The sequence below is a fragment of the Humulus lupulus genome, chromosome 7 (assembly GCF_963169125.1).
Source record: "Humulus lupulus chromosome 7, drHumLupu1.1, whole genome shotgun sequence".
NCBI lineage: Eukaryota > Viridiplantae > Streptophyta > Magnoliopsida > Rosales > Cannabaceae > Humulus > Humulus lupulus.
This window is the reverse complement of record NC_084799.1, coordinates 204,462,702-204,485,730: the sequence shown is the minus strand read 5'-3', so window position 1 is coordinate 204,485,730 and position 23,029 is coordinate 204,462,702. Positions and strand designations below refer to the sequence as shown.

The 23,029-nt window shown below is 36.9% G+C and overlaps 2 protein-coding genes across 2 annotated transcripts; one reads left to right on the top strand and one right to left on the bottom strand.

Annotated features, from left to right (window-relative positions):
* Positions 1–14,328: 14,328 nt before the first annotated feature.
* On the top strand, positions 14,329–17,312 carry LOC133789167 (uncharacterized). Its single transcript, XM_062226920.1, has 4 exons — positions 14,329–14,718; positions 15,032–15,142; positions 16,285–16,365; positions 16,969–17,312. The coding sequence occupies exons 1-4, from the start codon at positions 14,467–14,469 to the stop codon at positions 17,041–17,043; spliced, it is 519 nt and encodes a 172-aa protein (XP_062082904.1). The 5' UTR covers positions 14,329–14,466; the 3' UTR covers positions 17,044–17,312.
* Positions 17,313–18,736: 1,424 nt separating this feature from the next.
* LOC133789166 (DEAD-box ATP-dependent RNA helicase 21) lies at positions 18,737–21,965 on the bottom strand. The gene is made up of 2 exons (XM_062226919.1): positions 19,552–21,965; positions 18,737–19,059 (listed from the first exon to the last, which is right to left on the bottom strand). Exon 1 carries the CDS (start codon positions 21,868–21,870, stop codon positions 19,627–19,629), a length of 2,244 nt encoding a protein of 747 aa, XP_062082903.1. The 5' UTR covers positions 21,871–21,965; the 3' UTR covers positions 18,737–19,059; positions 19,552–19,626.
* Between the last annotated feature and the right edge of the window lie 1,064 nt (positions 21,966–23,029).

Sequence of the window (23,029 nt, the reverse complement as noted above, 5' to 3'; positions counted from 1 at the left end):
ACACCTCGCGAGAAATAGCGGAAAGGCCAGAGAACGATATGCTCAGACTCTGCGCCACGACCAGGACATCGAGATGATGACTGTGGAGGACCGCGCACCAAAGAAGGCTCGGTCAGAAGAGGGAGAGATAACCTTCTCTGATGACGACGCCCAGCATGTCAGGTTCCCACATTCCGATCCGCTGGTCGTGGATATCCAGATGGCAAACATGATGGTGAAGAGGGTACTGGTCGATACAGGAAGTTCAGTGAATATCCTGTATAAATCAACACTGGAACGCATGAAATTGTCCGTTAAGGACTTGGAGCCCTGCAATCAAACGATATACGGCTTCTCTGGAGAAGGACTCGCCCCAGCCAGATTGATCAAACTCCTAGTAACAACAGGTACAGCGCCTGCAACAAGGACATTACTCGCCACTTTTGTAGTGGTCGATTGTCCTTCAGCGTACAACGCCGTTATTGGAAAGCCCATACTGGTTGATCTACGGGCCATCATCTCTATGTGGCACCTAGCCATGAAGTTCCCAATAGACGCGGGGGTAGGACGCGTGTTGGGGAACCAAAAGGAAGCCAGGGAGTGCTACAACACCTCAATCACCAAGGCAAAGAGTGGAACGTCGAAGAGCACTACCCCAGATAGGTTGCAGATGGCAGTTGATACGCAAGCCCAATCCGGTGATGAAGTCGCCAAATAGGGTGTTGCCCAAGGTGAGGATAGAGATTTAGATCCTCGCTTTGGGGATTTTGAAGAAATTGTTGGACCTGGAGGAGGTCCAACTCGACAAAGAAGACCCGACCAGAGTCATAAAGGTTGGAAAAAACTTAGAGCCTACCTCGAAGCACACACTGGTAGAATTCTTGCGAAAAAACCAGGAGGTTTTCGCCTGGTCGCATAAAGACATGGTTGGGATAGATCCTGCAGTAATCAGCCATGTCCTGAATATAGACAAGACCTTTCCACCTGTGCAACAGAAAAGAAGGTTGCTCGATAAAGATAGATCAAAGGCCTTAAAAGAAGAGGTCGAAAGACTAAAGGAGAATGGGTTCATCAGGGTGGCATTCTATCCATCGTGGGTCTCCAATCCAGTGTTGATTCCCAAGCCTAACGGCAAATGGCGAACCTGCGTGGATTTTACAGACCTCAATAAAACCTGCCCAAAATACTGCTTCCCACTCCCAAGGATCGACCAGCTGGTCGATGTAACTGCAGGACACGAGATCCTCTCATTCATGGATGCATATTCAGGCTACAACCAGATTAGCATGCATCCCCCTGACGAGGATCACACCAGCTTTCGGACCGATACGGGCTTATATTGTTACAAGGTAATGCCCTTCAGACTGAAAAACGCTGGTGCGATATACCAACGGCTAGTCAACCACATGTTTAAGGAGAAAATCGGTGTAAACATGGAGGTATATGTGGATGACATGCTGGTAAAGTCTAAGAAGGCAGAAGGGCATGTAAGGGATTTACAAGAGTGCTTTAGTGTGCTAAACAAGTACCAAATGAAATTAAATACCCTCAAATGTTGCTTTGGAGTTGGATCAGGGAAGTTTTTAGGATTTATCGTAAATTCAAGAGGAATTGAGGCCAACCCCGACAAGATAAAAGCCCTGATCGACATAAAGTCGCCAGAAAGGATCAAAGATGTACAAAGTTTAACCGGGAGGATCGCAGCCCTAAGTAGATTCATTTCGAAATCAACAGATAAGTGTGTTCCTTTTTTCAATCTACTTAAAGGAAACAAGAAGTTTGAATGGACGGGAGACTGCGAGCAAGCATTCCAAGTCTTGAAGGCTCATATGGCACAGCCTCCCATCTTATCAAAGCCGATCGAAGGAGAAACTTTGTTTATTTATCTGGCGATTACCGAAGTTGCTGCCAGCGCGGTGCTAGTGCGAGAGGATGAAGGTGTACAAAAAGCAGTCTACTATGTCAGCAAGAGACTGATTGGGGCAGAATTGAGATATCCACCAATCGAGAGGTTAGCATATTGCTTGATCCTTGCCTCTAGAAAGCTACGCCCCTACTTTCAAGCCCATCCTATTACAGTTCTAATTGACCAACCCCTTCGGCAAGTCCTCCAAAAACCGGAAGCGGCTGGACGATTATTAAAGTGGGCAGTCGAACTAGGACAGTTCGATATAACCTATTCACCGCGAGCAGCAATCAAGGGACAAGTTTTGGCCGACATTATTGCGGAGTTCACCGAACTTCCAGACAGCGAGCAGTGCGAACAGCCTGAAGCGCCTGTGCCTCAAGACAAAACTCCTTCGTGGAAACTATTCATGGATGGCTCATCCAACGAATCCCACTCTGGAGCGGGAGTGATATTGATAACGCGGGAAGGGCATCGATTTCACTGCGCCATCAGGTTCGACTTTACTGCATCAAATAATGAAGCGGAATAAGAAGCACTCCTCGGTGGATTGAGAATGGCAAAGGATATGAGCATAAAGACGCTTGATATCTACAGTGATTCACAGCTGGTGGTGAATCAGGTCCTGGGAGAGTACCAAGCGCGAGGCTTGAAAATGGCGGCCTACTTAAATAAGACAAAAGACCTGCTAGCTCAGTTCATGAGGTACACCCTCCAGCAAATCCCGCGGGATCAGAATTCAAACGCAGACGCCTTAGCCAAACTCGCAAGCGCAAAAGATGCTGACACTTTGAACATTGTGCCAGTAGAAAGACTGAGTAAGCCGAGCATACGAGCAGCTGAGTCCAGTATGGAGATTCGAGTGAAGGATACGTGGATGGGGCCTTACTTGGAGTATCTGACAAATGGTATGCTACCGACAGATAGAAACAAAGCCAGAACTCTACAAAGACGAGCTGCTAGATACATACTAGTCGATGGCGTTATGTACCGAAGAGGATATTCAATGCCACTACTCAGGTGCGTTACACTAGAAAAAGCTAAGGAACTCATGAAAGAGGTGCATGAAGGCTTCTGCGGAGATCACGCTGGGGGGCAGAGTTTGGCCAAAAAGATCCTAAGGCAGGGCTACTTCTGGCCAACGATGAACGAGGATTCCATGTCGTTTGTACGAAGATGCGACAAATGTCAAAGGTTCTCCAAGATTTCGCGAGCAGCTCCAAACGAATTGAAACAAATGCAAAGTCCATGGCCTTTTGCAGTATGGGGAATAGATTTGATTGGGTCCCTACCTACAGGGAAAGGCGGAGTAAAATACGCAGTTGTGGCAGTTGATTACTTCACCAAATGAGTCGAAGCTGAACCGCTCGCTACCATCACGACCAAGAAAGTCCTTGACTTCGTTATCAAGAACATCGTTTGTCGATATGGTCTGCCTAGAAAGATAGTTTCAGACAATGGGACTCAGTTTGACAACGACTTATTCACCGATTTCTGCAAAAGACATGGAGTCAGTAAAAGCTTTTCTTCAGTTGCACACCTTCAGGCAAATGGGCAGGTCGAAGCCGTGAATAAAACTCTTAAGGACACCTTGAAGAAAAGGCTCGAAGAAGCTAAGGGAGCGTGGCCAGAACAATTGCCTGAAGTCCTCTGGTCGTATAGAACGTCTCACCGAACTGCGACAGGACTTACCCCATTTTCCTTAGCCTATGGATATGAGGCAATGTTACATGTCGAGTTAGATCCCCCCTCGCATCGACGTCTAACATACGACCAGGATCAGAACAGCCAGCTAATGATGGAGTCCCTAGACTCAATCAATGAGATACAAGAGAAATCTCAACTCCGAGTTGCTGCATACCAACAAAAATTCGCCCGGTACTTTAACTCCAAAGTTAAAGAAAGAAAATTCAACGTCGGTGACTTGGTGCTACGACGAGTTTTCTTAAATACCCGCGACCCTACTGCTGGAGTGCTCGGACCTAATTGGGAAGGACCTTACCAAATTGAAGAAGTCCTTCATCCAGGCACCTACAAACTTGCACGCTTAAACGGAGATCTCGTTCCACGTTATTGGAATAGAGAACACCTGCGCAAGTACTATCAATAAACAACCCTTTCTAAAGGACTGGCTTGTAATAATTTTTTTTTTACAGGTTTAGCAAAGAGGGTTAGCCACGCTGTATGGCTAATTGCTCGTATATGTAAGATTCTATTTCAGAATCACTCGTAAAGACATGTTTAGTCCATTTTTAATACGATATTATAAGGGACTATGCGCAGCCAGTCATTCTTGCCAACCTTTGTGAATTTATATTTACAAGTATTTGTTCATTACGTGTGTTGTTTTGCTGTATTACAAGTATCATCTTTTCACACGAACAGAAATGTTCAAACAGGTCATGGTCAAGGCAAGTGACCAATGACCTAAAGCTCCTCGATCACTTGGGGGGCATATAAGGCACATCGATAGCAAAGCATACCCGCAAGGTATGTAAACACATGAACAAAATGAGTGAAAGCATGCTAGAGTATTTTTTCAAAATTTATGTTTTGTTAAATCATGCCAAAGTACTATGCTAAGTTCGGTCATACGGACAAGTGTTATAATAAATGAAAATATTATAGCATCATGCAATCTTTTACACCACAAGCATCACTGCTTGGATGTAATTGTTCAAGTAAAAGAAAAAAGATTTACTGCCCGTGCAGCAAAGTTTAAAACAAAAATATTGTCTTTACATCACGACCCGTAGGTTGTGTAGCCAAAAGGAAAGAAAAAAATAAATGAAAGAGTTCAAGAGGCATTTGGGGTCGGAGGGTCCTTAACAGCACTCTGGATGACCGCGTCCTCGACAACTTCTTCTTCTACAACAGCCAGGCTTGGGGAGTCAGGGATCCTCGCTCTTGCCTCCTCTTCGGCCAGTTGGGCAGCACAGCGCGCCAGCTCGGCATTCCTAACGTCTTCAGAGAGATAGCTGAAGTCAGCACCCTGATTGTGTTTCCAGAAGTTGTAGAAACATCGGAGCGTCGTCCTCTTGTACCTTTCCAGATTTTTGGAGTTGTCAAGCTCCAACTGCTTCACTTTTCCTTCAAGAGTGGCAATGGCCTCATCCTTGGACTTGTGCATCTCTACCACCCTTTTGATTTCGCGAAGATGGGTTACGCTGGAATCTCGATACTGCTGCCTCGACTTTATCGCAGCCTCCTTCGCAGCTTCAGCCTCTGACAGCTTAGTCATTGCAGCGTCCCTCTCTCGAGCCATTGCCTCCAACTCCTTGGCGTGCCTAGCCTCTGCAGCTGAAAGCTCCTCGGCTGCCTTCACCTGATGCCCCTCAATGGCCTTTGCCTTAGCCTGCTCGATGGAAGCCTGGGCACGGGTACAAGCAATGGTAGTAGACAACAAGGCTTGTGAGCAAAGGAAAAAGTTAAAGCCTATTGCGAAGAATAAAGGACTAAGGCTTGAGAGACAAGGGAGTACTTACACTGGAAATTTCATTCAGGGCCCTGTTCAGGATCATGTCGACCGACATGCTTTCAACCTCAACCATTGCATCCTTGACACGGTCGTTCTTTCCAATGTGTACAAGGAAATCCTTAGCTGATCGCAGAGTGCGGCTCAAGATTTTGGCCCCGAGAGCTTCTTCCCGAGTAATTTGCTCTCCGGTAGGCGCAGCCGGAGGTTTTGGCGTGGCAGAAGGAGTCTGTTTCTCCGTAGGATTCGGAGGATGGGCGGAAGTTTGCCCAGTAGGTGTGTCCCTTGGAGGATCTTCGGTTCGACTCTTTTTGGTGGGCCCCTGACTGGTCTCGCCGGTATGCCTCCTTGATGACTTTCACCGAAGTTGGGGAACTTCCTCTTCCTCCTCGGCCTGGTACATGTCAAAGATGTTGGGAGTGGCCATGTCTGCATACAAGTAAACACAATCAAATGATAAGACAAGAGGCAGATGAAAATTCTTTATACAACAGAAAAGAGGTAACAAAGTGAATACCCGAGCTACAACTACTGGTCGCTATACTATTGACTCTATTAGTCATACACTCACTATCTGGCATGAAGAAGTCTGGCCCTAATTTAGGAGTATATGTAAAGTTGCCTTCCCTGTCAAACAAGTGACAGGGAATTGGCAAACTGTTCAAAAGTAAAATGGTGTTACCGTTCTCATCAGAAGACTCCCCCAAGTCCACAACTGGCTCTTTGGCCTTTTGTTTCCCCTTGCCTTGGGGAAAGAAGGCCTTCCTGCGGAAGGATTGCCCGTGGGCTCCCTGATAGTAACCCCCGTTGGCCTCCTCCGAGGAGGGGACGCAGGAAGTTGCTGCTCGGGAACCCCCTCGGTAGTGGCATCGTCTACCACGGACCCTCTTGTTTCATGGCGAGGAGCTAGGAGGCCAGACTGCCTCAGATTTTCATCAGTAACCAGGATCTTGACACTTTTTGCTGCGTCAGTCATCCTGGCCAAGGTATTGGACCTCAACACCATGTCTGGTGTTGGAGTCGGACGTAACCATGGGCCTGAAAGACAGATTTCAGTTTGAGAAAAATGAAAGAGAACAACCTGATTAAAAGTATCGACCAGTCAAGTACAAGCGCTTACCTCCTCGAGCGAAGGCCAAGTTATTGCTGGTTATGTTCGGTGTAAGGAAGTACTCCTTACTGTACTGTCCCACGTTCGAGATGTGCGTGGTGTCACTCAGGAACGTCCGGTTGGTCTCCTGGTGATAGAAGTGGAAGAAATCTGTTCCGTGTTGTTGCGGGTTAGATTTAAGGTCAAAAAGATAGTTGACCTCATGAGGCGAAGGTTCTAGCCATTTCTTAAGTTTATATAGGATATAGAGTGCGGCCAGCATTCTATATCCATTTGGAGTTATTTGGAAGGGGGCGACGCCGAAATAATTGGCCACACCCTCATAAAAAGGATGAAGAGGGAGGTAAGCTCCCGCCTCAATGTGATATCGGGACCAGGCGCTGTTTATGCCTCCGGGGAGGTTAGCTCTCTGGTCTGCGGTAGGACGTATAATGGAAACCCCTGTGAGAGGGTATTTCCTGAAGTAATTAGCAACCATTCGCATGGTCACTGAGCTAGCCGGGGAAGTATACCACTCGACATCAAGCAGATTCTAATGGCGAGGGCGGGCCCTAGTTTGGATATTAGGGTCGGGAACAAGATTTTCTCGACCACTGGTCGAGGGAGCCCTAGTCTGCAAATCAGGCTGGGCAGGAGAATTTGGACTATTTTCGGACTCAGGCCTTTTCTTGCCTAAAGATTTAGAGCGGGCCATTGGAGTAGAAAGGTGGGGTCTGGAAGAGGATCGTGAGAAAGGAATCTCGTGGACACGGTCGGCCGGTTGTTCTTCTCCCTCGAGCAGCTGGGCGAGAAGGTCGTCTTCAATGGGCCGCACACCTCCCCACAAATCTGGCATCAATGTCTGCAAACAGAAGAATGGGGAGGTGAGGATAGGGAATTTTTAAAGGCTTTTTAGAATAACGCTGGTCGAGTATAAAAGTTAAGCTTTTATACAACAGCATTCTAACAAAAAGCTAAATTTTTCTACACAAATAGTTTGAAAAACGGATCAAAGGGTGAAAACAAAAGTTTTTCTGAGAAAGCTTTTTCAACTCCCCTTAGGGCGGGAAAAACCTATTTTCTAACTAGCCTAAAGATCGAATTTTTACTTCGATCTTACGTCCTAAACATATGATCCTGACTAATCAAACTAACTCGTAACTCTTTTTGCCTACAAAACATCCTATTCACAAGCATCTCAAACCAGAAACATGCACCACAAAAATCTGAAGCATGAGAATTCGGAAACTTACCAAGAAAATGATTGTGGAGATGGACGAAAGGTCTTCGGAGATCAAGGAACTCTCGGTCTAAGTCTTGGGAGTGCAGGAGAAGGGCCTCCGGAGAAGTTTAAAACTTTGGTTTTTAGGGTTTCTTGCAAAGACAGTGACGTGCGTAAAAAGAAAAAGGAAGACCTCGAAGATCTTATATAAGTTTGTCTCTGGCATTAACAAGTGTAATCATTAGTTTCCCTTTTTCAAAGAATGGGGAAGCGGGATGGCCGTCGAAATCATTTCTGGGGAACCGAAAGGACGTGATTAGACAGAAGTGGGTTACTTTTTCCAAGAACACACGAAGGGTTCTGACACGTAAGACGGGGTTACCGAAGAGTCGTTCGTCTAAAAGTTTATTTTACTGCTCGTGATAAATAAACTTGGGGGGCAAATGTTATCTAAAAAATTAGCATTGATGACGTGGCAAGTGATCCCTGGACACGTGTCTAACACCTGGAGACGTTCTGTTAGAGTATCGACCAAATGACACATTAGAAGCAGTGCGGACCAGTCTTACCTGCGACCAGTCTGGTCGATAGTTCTGCGTACAAAGCAACATTTATGAGAAGATCTTTGTTAATCCCGAATTTATCTCGCACAATCTCCTGGATATCCGATTATTCAGGAGAGAATATATGTATCAATCTTTTGTAACCCCTCTTGAGCTTATAAATAGCAGAAGATAGCTCAAGGGAGGGACTTTTTTTTTGGCTTTTGAATCATTTGAGATTATAGTAATTCTCCTAGCAATATTGTATTGTTCTTCAGAGGTAAGTGAAACTCATTGAACCCTTGTTCTTTGATCACTCCTTTGGTCCTTAGATCAATATCAGTCTAAGTGGACGTAGGTCATTACCAGATCTTGGGGCTGAACCACTATAAAATACTGTGTCTTATTTACTTTTGTCATTACGTTTTTTCTCTACGCATTCATTCATATCAAGCATATTCTGACTCCGTGTCAGTTGGCCAAATCTTGGGTCAACACTAATATTAGTGCAAATATTGGTAACTAGCTATCATGCAATCTGAAACTAAAAGAAAATATCAACTGGTTACTATGGCATTTGTGTTCAAAATTTTATGTAACTGGTTGCCTATAATACTATCAATATGGGTAACCAGCTACCATGCAATTTGAAACTAAGAAAAATATAAACTGGTTACTCTAACATATGTGTTCAATTTGTAGGTTACCATTCAATGTAAAACTAAGAAAACTGATAATTGGTTACTCTAGCATATTTTTAAATGTTTAGTAACATGTTACCATGCCTTTTCTTGATTTAAGTTTTGTTACAAGTAAGTAACCATTACTCATTTTTCACACATTTTTTACTAATGCGGTGGTAACCGGTTACCTCTATCAAATTAGTTACTTAATTTTATTCACTGATGTGCAGGTAATTTGTTACCACCTTCAAAAATTTTATTTTTTACTTATGTAATGATAACCGAGTACACAATTAATTAAACACATATACCATATGTACCAGAGTAACAACGCGTTGTTGAACTAGTAGCTAGACTTGGTGTTGGCCAAGCTCATTAAAAATGGTGGTGGACTAAGGCCAAAGCTCATTAATTTAAAATCGATTTTTTAAATAATTGGGTTACCCGTGGAGATTCCTCACCCCATCCTCAACGGAGAATACGCAAGGATGGGGATTAAAATATAAATAAGGACGAGGACGGGGGAGCACTCCCCGCTAATTCCTCGCCTCGGGTGCATCACTAGCTAGGTGCACCAGTCCTATTATCACCCATTGATATCTCCTGATCCTGTTGTTTGTAGCAATAACTAAAACCCTAATTCTCTCACCATCTTCCTAGACCTTACCATGTCAACTAACTCACCCAAGCTTTTAGTCTAGGGTTGCAACAAATTAAACTTCTGATAAAGAATTAAATGCAAATTTACATGAATTATTTTGTGTTAAGTGTTGTAAAATCTTAACTACATTATAGTATTACACTATCATTTATATTTATAGAAAAAGGGTATGTCAATGTTAATTTTTTAATTTAAAAATAGTATTAGGTATGTTAAGTGTGTTTTTTGAGTGAAAATTGTAATAGTTGTTTGGTTTTTAAACATTAAAGTTATTATTAATTGTTAAGGTGCACAAATATAAGCACTTTATCTTCTAAGTATTTATTTAGCTTAGAATGATTAGTAAATAGACAACAATGATGACAAATATTTTAACTTAGTGTATACATTAATAGAAACTCTTTAGTTGCAAGTTTATTTTATAATCTCAAAATATTAAATTATTATAAATTAATTTATTTATTAGTGTAACTTTTAAGTTTTTCTTTTATTGAGAATTTTGTAAAATAAATTCATAGACTAGTACATAGTATTCAACACCATCATAAATGATTATTAATGATTGTAAACATTTTAATTACTAAACAAAATTATTAAAGTTTATTAAGATGTTACTATTTTTTTTTTTATGTAATAGAACAATGAACATAACTGCAGTACTTGTGTTTAATAATAGATATTGTGATGTCATATTATAATTCATTAGAAAAAAAACTCCCTCAATCTTTATTTAGGTTTGAGGTATAAATCTCAAACATGTAAAGCATAACCAAACAAAACTATAGAATAGAGTAACCCAAAATAAACAACTAATTACTATGCAATCTCATATCTTAAAGGATTTTTTTTTTTTTTTAACGGTTACTAATTTTTTTTTTCAAAAATGCTATCTTTAAGTTTTAAAAAATACAATTTTTAAAGTTTTTTATTTACAAAAATACGATATTAAAAAATCAACTAAAAAACAACAATTGGACAACAACTAAACATTAACCACTGCCTCATTGCGCATACTAACATGTTTTTTTTTTAAAAAATTAAAATATATTTGAAAACAACTAAACACCAATTAGACATTAACACAACAACAACAAAAATTATACATAAACTTAAACAACTATTCATAAACCTAAACAACTAAAAAATAACACAAAAATGAAAAACATGCAAAATCGTAAAAATTCAAAAATTTCTTTAAGATCGTAAAATTGAAAAAGAAAAATTCAGTCTGTAAAATGTAATTTTTTAGTGAAATTAAATGTATTATATATATTTCCATATCTTAAATATATATACAAAATTATGAAAATATCCCAATAAATAAAATCATTGCATACATGTGAAAATAACAACATTGTATCCAAAATAAATAAATAAACAAAAACACTGATATCCTAACTATATACCCTAAAAAAAAGACATTACTAAACTAAACTCATAAGTTGTAACATATTAAAATCAGTAACCAAACAACTAACTCAGAATAAATTAAGAAATAGAAACAAAATAGCAGCAACACAATGTATTAATAATCAATAAATATAGACAAAAGTAACCAAAATCTTACAATTGAATACAATAGGATACAACATATGAATAAAGATAAATGAGAACATGCCTTAAAAAAATCTCTTAAATCAATGGCATTTCAAATTTGATTGATGTGGAATCAAAAATGAAAGAAAAAATATCATATATTATTTTTTAAAGAAATTTGTGAAAATGACTTTTTTTTAAGTGATTTTTCACTTTTGCCTACTTTTGATAATTTTTTACAAAATGACATTTATCTAAAATTCGACTAACTGTTTGAATTTGTTGACCACTTGTCTAAATTTTCGACTAGCTGTCTAAATTATGAGATACCATTTTGCAAAGAATTATTAAAACTATGCTAAAGTGCAAAATAACTTTAAAAAATATGTCATTTTGCCAAAAAAAAAACCTAATTTTTAAGACTAAGTTATATCTGTAAAAATATTTTATGTTCAAAAGTTAAATAAAATTAAAAGAATGTATGGGGTGTAATTTTTTTAAAATTATATTTATGGAGTATTCTATGGTAGGGACTTCAAAAAGAGCCCCACCGGTGGGGTTCTTTTGTATTTATGACCTGTGAATAATTTTTGGCGCAATTTTTTTTATGATGGTATATATTGTAGTTATTTAGAGCATCCTGCAAATTTTCAGCAAATTCTAAATAATTTACAGTGCCGAAAACTAAGTTTAAACATATTATTTTCCACGCGCATAAAAAATTAGTCACGCGTGTAACAACCTGTTTTTAAACTAGTTTTCGGCACTGTAAATTATTCAGAATTTTCTGAAAATTTACAGGATGTTCTAAATAAGTACAATATACACGGTCATAAAAAAAATTGCGCCAAAAATTATTCACGGATTGAAAACACAAAAAAATCCCACCAATAGAGCTCTTTTTGAAGTCCCTACCAAATAAATTTCCAATATTTATACAGAGACCGTAAAGGGTACTTGTTTGAAGCATAATCCAATGGGGACCCTTCTATAGGTTGCACATGCAAACACCTGTGAAGTAATTCTCTGTTCTGACCCATCAACCACAGCACAAATTGTATTCCAAATGGGAAACTATAACTTAACTTGCAAAAGAATATTTCATTTTGAATTTTTTATTTTAAAAAAATAAAATAAAATAAAATAGTACTATAATGCCAATCCAAAATGTTTATCAGATGCTTTTTGATTCAGCAACACTCACAGCCTCAAAAAAACAAGAAAATTATATTAGGATTTTGGTCTGATATTCAGAATCTATAGAAGAATGAAGAAGAAGAAAAATCCCTGCAAAGAAAGATAGATTGACTCAAAAGTATTTTCTTTCCTCTGAATGCAATATCAAAGTGGGTCCAACAGCACATAATTATGCTGCCCACATGCCCAGAAAAGAGGAATAAAAAAAGTTGAAAGTTCATAATTCTAAATTTGGTGGAAAGATGTTTCAATATGCAGCTATATTTGATTATCATTTTTTTAAAATAAATAATAATAAAAAAATAAAAGAACAGATCAGAACCCTATGTCAGACTGGAAAGTATTTACTATTTCATTTTTATTCTTTATAATGTACATACTAATATGTAACTTTTTACAGTACTGAAGAGGCCAGTAAAAGTTTCATTTGGTCTCTTCTTCTTTTACCTTGATAATGAATAGTAAACATTGACATGTTTGGCCATAACACATAGCTCTAAGATTCATGTACTTTGGGATTTCAATCTTGACAAAGTAGAATATAAAAAAAAGTAAGCAAAAGAGAATGTGAAATATGAACTTAAAAACCCTAAGATAAGGTAAGATATAGCATTATATGAGTAATCATTTATTTACGGAGTCATTTGGCAAAATAACTTATTTTTTAAAATCATTTTGCACTCTAGCATATTTTTAATAATTTTTTACAAAATAGTCTCTCATAATTTAGACATGCGGTCGAAAAATTCAAACAACCAGTCGAGATCGAAAAATTTAAACAATTGGTTGAATTTTAAATAAATGTCATTTTGCAATAAATTATGAAAAGTAAATCAGAGTGTAAAATCACTTAAAAAAAAATAGATCACTTTCACCGATTTCTCTTTATTTACCCATAGACATTGTTAGCATTTTGTATAAAATTACACATTGTTACCAAAATTACTTGGATATTTCCATTGTTGCCTTCCCAGCAAATTGGAAACTCTAATAGGTGTTAGCAAAATTGAATCATGGAAATTGTTGTAAAGTACATAATGTGATTTATAATAGATAGTGTGTAAGGCAAATAAAGAACAATTTGAGTTTAAAAGTGAAGATTCTGTCTTAGAAACCCAAGCTGGAAGAACAATTATATGTCAAAAAGGCAAATTAGCTTAGCTGCTTCCAATCTCTCCTACTCTGTCTTGTCTCTTAAGTCTTTCCTCCATAGGTAAGCCCTTACTGTCCACTCCAAATCAAAAGACTTCAATCTTAAGCACCTTTTCTCTACATGAATAATAATAATAATAATAATAATAATAATAATAATAATAATAATCCCTTAGCAAAATGACTTATTTTTTAAAGTCATTTTGCATTCTAGTCTAGTTTTAATAATTCTTTACAAAATAATCTCTCATAATTTAGACAGCTAGTTGAAAATTTAGACAGGCGGTCGAAAATTTTAAATAACTAGTTGAATTTTAGACGGAAGTCATTTTGTAAAAAATTATCAAAAGTATGACAGAGTGCAACATCACTTAAAAAAAAAAAGATGTCATTTTCACCAATTTCTCTAATAATAATAATAAAAGATAATTACCAATACCCTTTTGACCTTTCAACCAATTTTCACTTATTTTAAGAATTAGAAGAAACATTTATTCAGATCTAGTACAATATATGTTGCCCAAAAACAATTTTGTGTATAATAAAATACAAGGCTCCCCATACTCAAAACTTTGAGAGTTGCAGTAGTTGGTTGAGTTTGCCTGTATACCTAACTTATATCCAACCAAAAAGTCCCATAATTTTCTAGTATGAAAATGTACAATAATTTTCAATACAATACAAAACTAAACTCATACTGATTTTTTTTTTTTAATGGGTACTCATTAAGCAAGCGTTTGAGTAAAGGTGGAAAGGTTTTGGTCTTCATTCAACAAAGGTAAAATCCACTTTATGATGGCAAAGTGGGCATTTTGGTAATTTCAAAGCTTGGCTTAGTGTAATTCTATATTTGGTTTTCATAGCTTTAAAGCCAACTTTTGTTTTGTAACCACCTTCAACAGGAGAAAGATAGCTATCATTAGTATTCATTCCAAGAGGAAAATAATAGGACTACAAACAAAGTAGAAAGAAGTAAGGAAGAGAGTTTTTCTTTTTTGTTTTGAAAGATTTTGAAGAAGAAAAATGACAACACCAAATAGACCACAGCAACAGCAACAACAGATGCAAAAAGTGAAAAACTCAGGAATTGTTAGCGGCAATGGCACCAGCCCAACAAAGGAGGACAAAGAAGAGGAGCTTTCGAGGTCTGCGCTGGCCATGTTCCGAGCCAAGGAAGAGGAAATCGAGCGAAGGAAAATGGAGGTTAGAGAGAAAGTTCAAGCTCAGATGGGAAAAGTTGAAGAAGCAACTAAGAGATTGGCTGATATTCGCGGAGTAAGTGATTAATTAAATCTACTATCTTATTATGCTAAGTGTTGGCTTTTGTATTGAATTTTTGGCCAAAATAAAGAAAAAGATACACTAAATGGTTTATGTAGGTAATGTTTTTGTGAAGATGAGCTCTGCTAAAGAACTTTTTAGGCTATGAAACTTTCATACTTGTGTTTTGTGGTGATAAAACAACATGAAAAGCTACATATTTAGATTGGTAATTAATGTTTTTGTGAAGATGAAAGTGTTGTGTTTTTTGGTGATAAGAAACATATTAATAATTACTTTTGAAAACTTAATTTGATGTGTTTTGTAGGAACTTGAAGCACTTACAGATCCAATGAGGAAGGATATTGCAGTGATTAGAAAGAAGGTTGATTTGATTAACAAAGAGTTAAAGCCATTGGGGCTGAGCTGCCAGAAGAAGGTAAAAACTATTTATTTATGAGATGCCTATTTTACTGCCTTTTTTTTCAACTTATTTTCTTCTAGAGTTTTTACCTAATTTCATGTTAATTCTCATCAAAGATATTAGTATAATAAGAGAATATGAAATTAGAGGGAATATCCCATTTTTTATTTGAGAAATTAGTGAAAATGACTTTTTTTTTTTTTTTTTTTTTTTTAGTGATTTTGCACTCTGACCTACTTTTGATAATTTTTTGCAAAATAGTCTGTCTACAATTCAACCAGCTGTCTAAATTTTTCGACCAGTTGTCTAAAATTTTCGACCACCTATTTAAATTTTCGACTAACTGTCTAAATTATGAGATGTCATCTTGTAAATTATTATTAAAACTAGACTAAAGTGCAAAATGACTTTAAAATATAGGTCATTTTGCCAAATGACTATTTTTATAATCATGTTGATGGTTTAATAAACAAGTTTAAAAATTGATAATTTCACAAAGAGATGGTATTCCACTTATACCAATTTTATATTCTTTATTTGAATCTACTTTAATTTAATTATGTATTTCCAAATCTAGTGTTGTGTGACTCTTAATATTAATGATCATTTTATTTTATTTTTATAGACTAAACTTATTAAAATTAGGGTCATTTGGCAAAATGACCTATTTTTTAAAGTCATTTTGCAATCTAACATAGTTTTAATAATTCTTTACAAAATGATTTCATATAATTTAGGGAGCTAGTCGAAAATTTAGACAATTAGTCAAAAAATTCAAATAATCGATCGAAAATTTTAAACAGTCAGTCAAAAAATTTAGACAAATGGTCAAATTTTAGACTACCATTTTGCAAAATATTATCAAAAGTAAACCATAGTACAAAACCACTAAAAAAAATCATTTTATGATCTAGGCTTCCTACCTACTCCAAATCAATGTGTGCACAATAATATATAAATATGATTACCTTGGCAGCTAAGCTGATCATTTTATAGTACAGCAAGCTGTTTCATCCAAATTCATGAGTGCAATTTCTTCTTTGTCTTTAATGGCTCATCATTTGTCATAATAAATACCCCAAATGAATCCTACAAAAGAGTATTTATTTTTCAAAAGAAAAATATAAAGTTCTTTAACTCTCTATTATTGGTTGCAGGAGAAAGAATACAGAGATGCTGTTGAAGCTTATAATGAGAAGAACAGAGAAAAAGCTCAACTAGTTGGAAAGTTAATGGAGGTAAATTTTCATCTTCACTTGAATATAAATATAAGAGGAGAAATTAGTAAAATTTACATCTTTTTTTAAGTAATTTTGTACTTTAGTTTACTTTTAATAATTTTTTGCAAAATAATCTCTATCTAAAATTTGACCAGTTGTCTAAATTTTTCAACTAGCTGTCTAAAATTTTAGATCGACTGTTTGAATTTTACAAAAAATTATTAAAATTAGGCTAGAATGCAAAATTTATTTAAAAAATAATTCATTTTGCAAGGGACCCATATAAGAAAAATTATCAGCCCATTATTTGAAAAAGATTTCATAATAGAGAAATTTGTGAAAAAACCTATTTTTTAAGTGATTTTGCACTCTGGCCTACTTTTGATAATTTTTTTGCAAAATAACATGTCTAAAATTCGACCTGTTGTCTAAATTTTTCGAACACCTGTCTAAATTTTCAACTAACTGTCTAAATTATGATAAATCATTTTGCAAAGAATTATTAAAGCTAGACTAAAGTGCAAAATGACTTTAAAAAATAAGTTATTTTGCCAAGAAGCCCTTCATAATAACATTTACATAATCTTTGTATGATTAATGTCATTTTTTTCTTTTGGTCAGCTGGTGACTGAAAGTGAGAGACTGAGGCTGAATAAACTAGAGGATCTCAGCAAAAACATAAAAGTTCTTCTGTAAGATATCATATATGATGATCAAAATATAACCATATGGGGTTTGTGTGTGCTGTGTATTAAATTAGAGCCACTTCTTGGTTGTTGATTTTTTCTTCTTCTTCTTCTTCTACCTGATCCTGATTTCTGTCACTGTAATTTGTATTTCTTTGGGTAATGAAGATTTTCTCCTCTAAAAAAAGGGTATCCTTCAACATTGATTTTTCAGTTATTAACACTTCAACTTCTGGGGATTGCAATGTTATTGTATAGTGTTATGATAGGTGTCTGTAAGTGTCCAAGGATATGAGAATTTACAGTGAATTTCAGATTGCTGTGTATTTTCATTATCCAAATCACTAAATTGATGTTTTTTTATTTTTTTCAGAATTGCTACATCTCTGATCCTAATTTTTGAGAGTGTAATTTTGTGTTTGTTTGTCTCTTTTTTTTCCACTTCAAGTTCAACCCATTTGCAGTTTCTTTTTCTGTTTTAAAATTAAGTATTTATTAAGAAGAAGAATTGCGTAGCCCAAATATTTAATGTATTAAATTTGCTCTAATGCATATAACTTTGAAGTATGAACTAACCTAAAATTAAACACGTCATTTATATCTCTAACATTCTAAATATCACACTCAATGTATTATAAAGGAAATGTATAAGAGGAAGTAAGTTTTAAAGCCAAAGAAGCACTAAATGCCATTTGATCTTCCTCTTTGTCCAATAAAGACCATACAAAAATTTTTAGTAGGGATTGTTTTTAATCTATTACTTTTAGTATTTCCAGGATTTTGATAAGTTTTAACTCTATTTCTTTTATATTAAGGTGTATAATGTGTTAAGAAATTCAAGATAATTTAGAATGTCAAAATAAAGATTTAAATAGTCTATTGAACACTTAGTATAAATATTGAAACATGCACGCGTACAACAAACTGTTTGTAAAAAAAATTAAAATTGCAACTAATTTATGTGTCAAAAATACTAAAAATATATTTAATCACTATTGTAGTGTACCCATATAAGCAAATTCCACAACTAATTACCAAAAGGGCAAAACTATCCATTGTCATCATAATGTAAAATTTAAAATGATCGTGGTTGTCTTTATAGTGATTCAAATACTCAATAAATAAGACACCAAAGCCAACTTGCAATAACTAAATCTAAACCATATCATAATATTGTATCCACCAACACCTTACCCCTTCATATCTTTTTATATATTTATTTACAATGGAGATTTGAATGCTCACACTCACACTCACACTTGAGCTAGCCCCAAGTCTTTATATCTCATAAATCACCATAAGAGTAATGATATGTACACTCAAAATATGCACTCAAACATTATACACAGTAACGTGTCACTGTTTTTTAAAATAAATAATGATTTGTGCACCTAAAATATACATCCAAACATTACGCACAATGATGTGGCAGTTTAGTCTAGTCAATCACATTTATTAAAACTGAGACACACTGTAAAAACAATGACTTTTAAAATAGTGGTACCAGTTTTAATAAATATGATTGGTTAGGCTAAACTGCCACATCACTGTTTGGTTGTATATTTTGAGTGCACGTATCATTACTCATCACCATAATGACTTCGCAACATCGAGTTTGAAACAAGGTATTCACCTACAAAGGCAATCTTCCTTTTAAACTATAAATGACTGATTTCTTTTTCAACTAATTGAAAACAGAAACAAAAGCACAATTCTTTAGACTGCTTATTCCTCGGACAAAAACAGTGTACAGATATAACTGGCAAAATTTAGTAAGACCACTCATGCCTATAAGAAAAGTTTCTCAGTTGTAGAATGATTTCTAATCCTACAACATACACTAGCACTATTTACACAAGTAAAAAACTTTAATGAGAGAAATAAGTTGTAAAGTGTAAACAATACATATGTACGAGAAGTTAGTGAGTTAGCTTAGCTGCAAGGATTCCTACTCCCAATCATGAGGAATGACAGATCATTACGTCTAGTAATGTTTATCTCAACATTCAATTTGTCATGTTTGCTCCTACAGACAAAATAAACACATGAAACAAAATGGCCTTGTAAGTATAACAAGAGAGATCCATGGTAGTAGTAGTTACAGTACTTAGTACTTCGACAATTGATGAAGAACACACCTAAATATCTCTACACAAAATGTAAATGAGGATGCCAAACCAAAAGAATTAGGACTGAAAACGAAAACAATAAACATCTCTACTGAATGCATAATCAACTAATCTACCTCATGAAAGTATTAGATGCATTACTAATAGGAATACTAACTAATCACTTGTTTGCTTGGCATAATCACACATGAAATAAGGAAATATAAGATTGGTAGGGAAAAGCAGACAACTAAGTATTTAAAAGTTCATGCTGCATAAGAATATAACTATGGAAAGGAATCAAATGTTCAAATCTTAACAGTAAATTTATTTCAACTACTGTCGATATTGGACTCTTTAAACTATGAAACAACAATACCCACAAAAGGAAATAACAAAACATTGATTACCACTTTGAGAGCAGTATTAGTTCCTTGCTTGAAACAGTAAGCATAGATGTATAATCCACTAAATCACTGGTGATCTTAATGAGCAAAAACAGTGTCATTACGCCTAGGTGGTCTATCAGGAATGCTTCCCGGCTTGAACTTTGAGGCCTCGTGTTTCGCCAGTTCATGTGGCACAGGACTGTTACTCGAAATGAGCATTTGCTTGAGATCATAAAAGACATCAGTATCGTGCATAGTTAAGAACGTGGAAGCAATTCCAGTCTTCCCTGCACGACCAGTACGCCCAATACGATGAGTGTACATCTCAATATTTCCGGGCATGTCATAGTTAATGACATGAGCAACGTCAGGTATGTCAATACCACGCCCAGCAACATCTGTAGCAACAAGAACATTATATCTCTTGGTTCGAAACCCTTCAAGGCTTATTTCTCTCTGTTCTTGTGATTTTCCACCATGCAAAGTCGTCACACGATAGCCAGCCCTGTCCAAATTCTTGGCCACACTATCAGCATTCTTCTTCGTGTTAACAAAAACAATGGCAGTCTTATCACCGAGCTCGTCGAGCAACCTCTGCAATCTACTAAACTTCTCAGATTCCTTAGTCATCATCACATTCTGGGTGATCAACTCAGTGGCCTTTCCAGCAGTACCAATAGTGACAACAACAGGATTTCTCAAGTACTTTCTCGCAAGCCGCTCCACAGCAGGGGGCATGGTGGCACTAAACATGTAAGTTGTTCTATAGATCCTTTTCTCATCAAGCTCTTCATCTTCATTCTCTGGTTTTAAATTGCTCGAAGGCATAGCATCCAAGACACCCACAACCTGAGGCTCAAAACCCATATCAATCATTCGATCAGCCTCATCAAGAACAACATAGTTACACTGATTTAGAACAGCATAACGCCTCTCCAAGCAATCAATTAAACGCCCTGGAGTAGCAATCACAACCTCACACCCCTGTCTGATCTTAAAGCCCTGCTCTTCAATAGACTGCCCACCTACAATGGAGACCACTTTGATGCCCATGTAATGAGCGAACTTCATAGTCTCATCCTCAATCTGCTGAGCAAGCTCACGAGTGGGTGCCATGACAACAGCATAAGGTCCCTCAGCCTCATTCTCTTCGCTTATTGGGGGTAACCTCGAAATGTAAGTCAACATAGGAAGAACAAAAGCAGCAGTCTTACCAGAACCAGTCTCAGCAATTCCAATAACATCACGCTGTTGAAGGCCGAGTGGAATCGCCGCCATTTGAATCGGCGATGGCTTCTTGTAACCGGCTCTCTCCACGGCCTTGAGCAGATCAGGATTCAATTTACTCTCTGGCCAACTCCTCATTGGCCGAGGTATCCTCGAACCCTTGTATGAAATATTGAAGTCCTCTCTGAATATCCTCCAATCTCTCTCAGTCATCTCTTCAAGCTTCTTCTCACTCCAATGGCGATCAACTCTCATGTCAAACGTATCATAGAGATCAGCAGCCTCCTCCTTGAGCTTCTGAGCAGCAGCCTCCTCGGGCCTCTCCTCAATACCCTCCTTCTTTCGAATCTCATCCCTAAGATCCTTCTCATTCTTGGCAGCAAGCTTCTTCTGCTCACGCCGGTCCATGCCAGCCCGAAAACCTCTTCCAAACAAAAGCTGAGCCTCGTGAGGATTCTGGTAGAGAGCATTCATGTCCCGGGAAGTGTCCTCAGTGTTCTCCCAATCGAAAGAGAACCTAAACTTCTCACTCGGCTTAATAACCCTCTTCTTAGGCTTCTTCGATCCAAGATACTGCTCTTTGATCGCTTCAAGCTCCTTATCACGCTCTCTCTCTGCCAATTTCTCTACGCGAGCGCGATCTCGTCCCTTGGTCTCATCTTCTCGTTCCCTCTCTCTATTACGCCGGTCCGACTCACGGCCCGACCGGTCTCTTTCCCGTTCCCTGTCCCGCTCGCGGTCCCTGTCTCTATCCCTATCCCTATCTCTCTCTCTATCTCGGTCTCTATCCCTATCCCTATCCCTCTCCCTCTCCCTATCCCTATCTCTGTCTCGATCCCGGTCCCGGTCTCTGTCTCTGTCACGGTCGCGGCGATCATAATCGGAGGGTTTGTGATGGTCATTATTGTTTGGGGCGACGGCGGCGGAGGAAGAGGGAGAACCGGAGCGAGCTTGGGTAAGAAGCAAGTGCTGGCGGCGTTTTTGGTCCTCGAACTCGTCTTGGCGGCGCTGGAGGGCTAATTGCTCGCGTTGAGCTTTGGTGAGGAAGACAGGTTTCTTCAAGCTGCCATTGATGGCGGCTCCGCCGAGGTCGTCGACCGGGGCTCGTTTCATTAGGGTTTCGGGTGAGAAAGGCAACGGCACTGAAGTTTCCCAAACTTTCACACAAAATTGAGATATTTCTTTTCGTCTTCGAATACAAACAAACTTACTACTCAGACAAAAGCTCTTATTTCATTTTAGGGATAATATTCAATGCTTCAATGTGCCACGTGTGTATGCTTGTTGATCAAACTTAGGGATGTTTGGTACGGATAAAGTAAAAGTGGGAATGAGAATTTAAATCCATTTATATGTTTAGTTTAAATTTTAAGGGGTTAAAGTTAATAATTTGTGTGGTTTCACATGTATTTTAAAGATAGAGTGAATTATTTTGTACACAAGAGTTTAATATTACCTTCATCTTAAGTTTATTTATACTTTCCAAAGCAACTCAACTACTCAAAACAAACATTATTTATTGGATAAACTTCGAGGCAAAGTATTTTTGGCTTATGCCCAAAGGTTGTGTCAATGTTGATTTCATGGGGTGCAAATTCCTTTTATCTATATATATATAATGCAATTTAGGATTTTTTTTCGTGAAACTACGACATATATATTATTGTGCTTTCGAATTTTTTCGGATCTTTAAAAATTTCTACGAAACTATTCACACTATTGTAAAGTGAGATTTTCATTCAACTTTGTCAAATGTGACTAACAGTATGCTGACGTGGCCGTTTCTTTATTGATTTGTTCTGACCATGTTAGCACCACATGTGTAATTTAAAATTATTAAAAATTAATAAATTTAAAATAAAATCATTACACTAAAAATAATTTAAATTAAATCAAATTTTAGAAAATTAACTTTTCTTTTTATAAATTATGATTTATTTTAAATTTGTTAATTTTTAATAAAAAAAAGATTTTTAATATTTTTAAATACAAATGTGGCGTTGATGTGGCCAATATGCATCAGCATATTGTTAGCCGCATTGGACAAAATTAGACAGAAGTCTCACTTTACAACACAGTAAATAATTTGAGAGAATTTTTAACAACCCGAAAAAAATAAGAAACATAATAAAATATAGATCATAATTCAGGAGCAAAAATTATAAATAGCCTAAATATAATACATGGATGGTACACCATTTTGGACACAAGGAAACAACTAAATCTATTAGTTAACCATCTCTAATGGAGATGTTTGATAGCTATTGAAAAT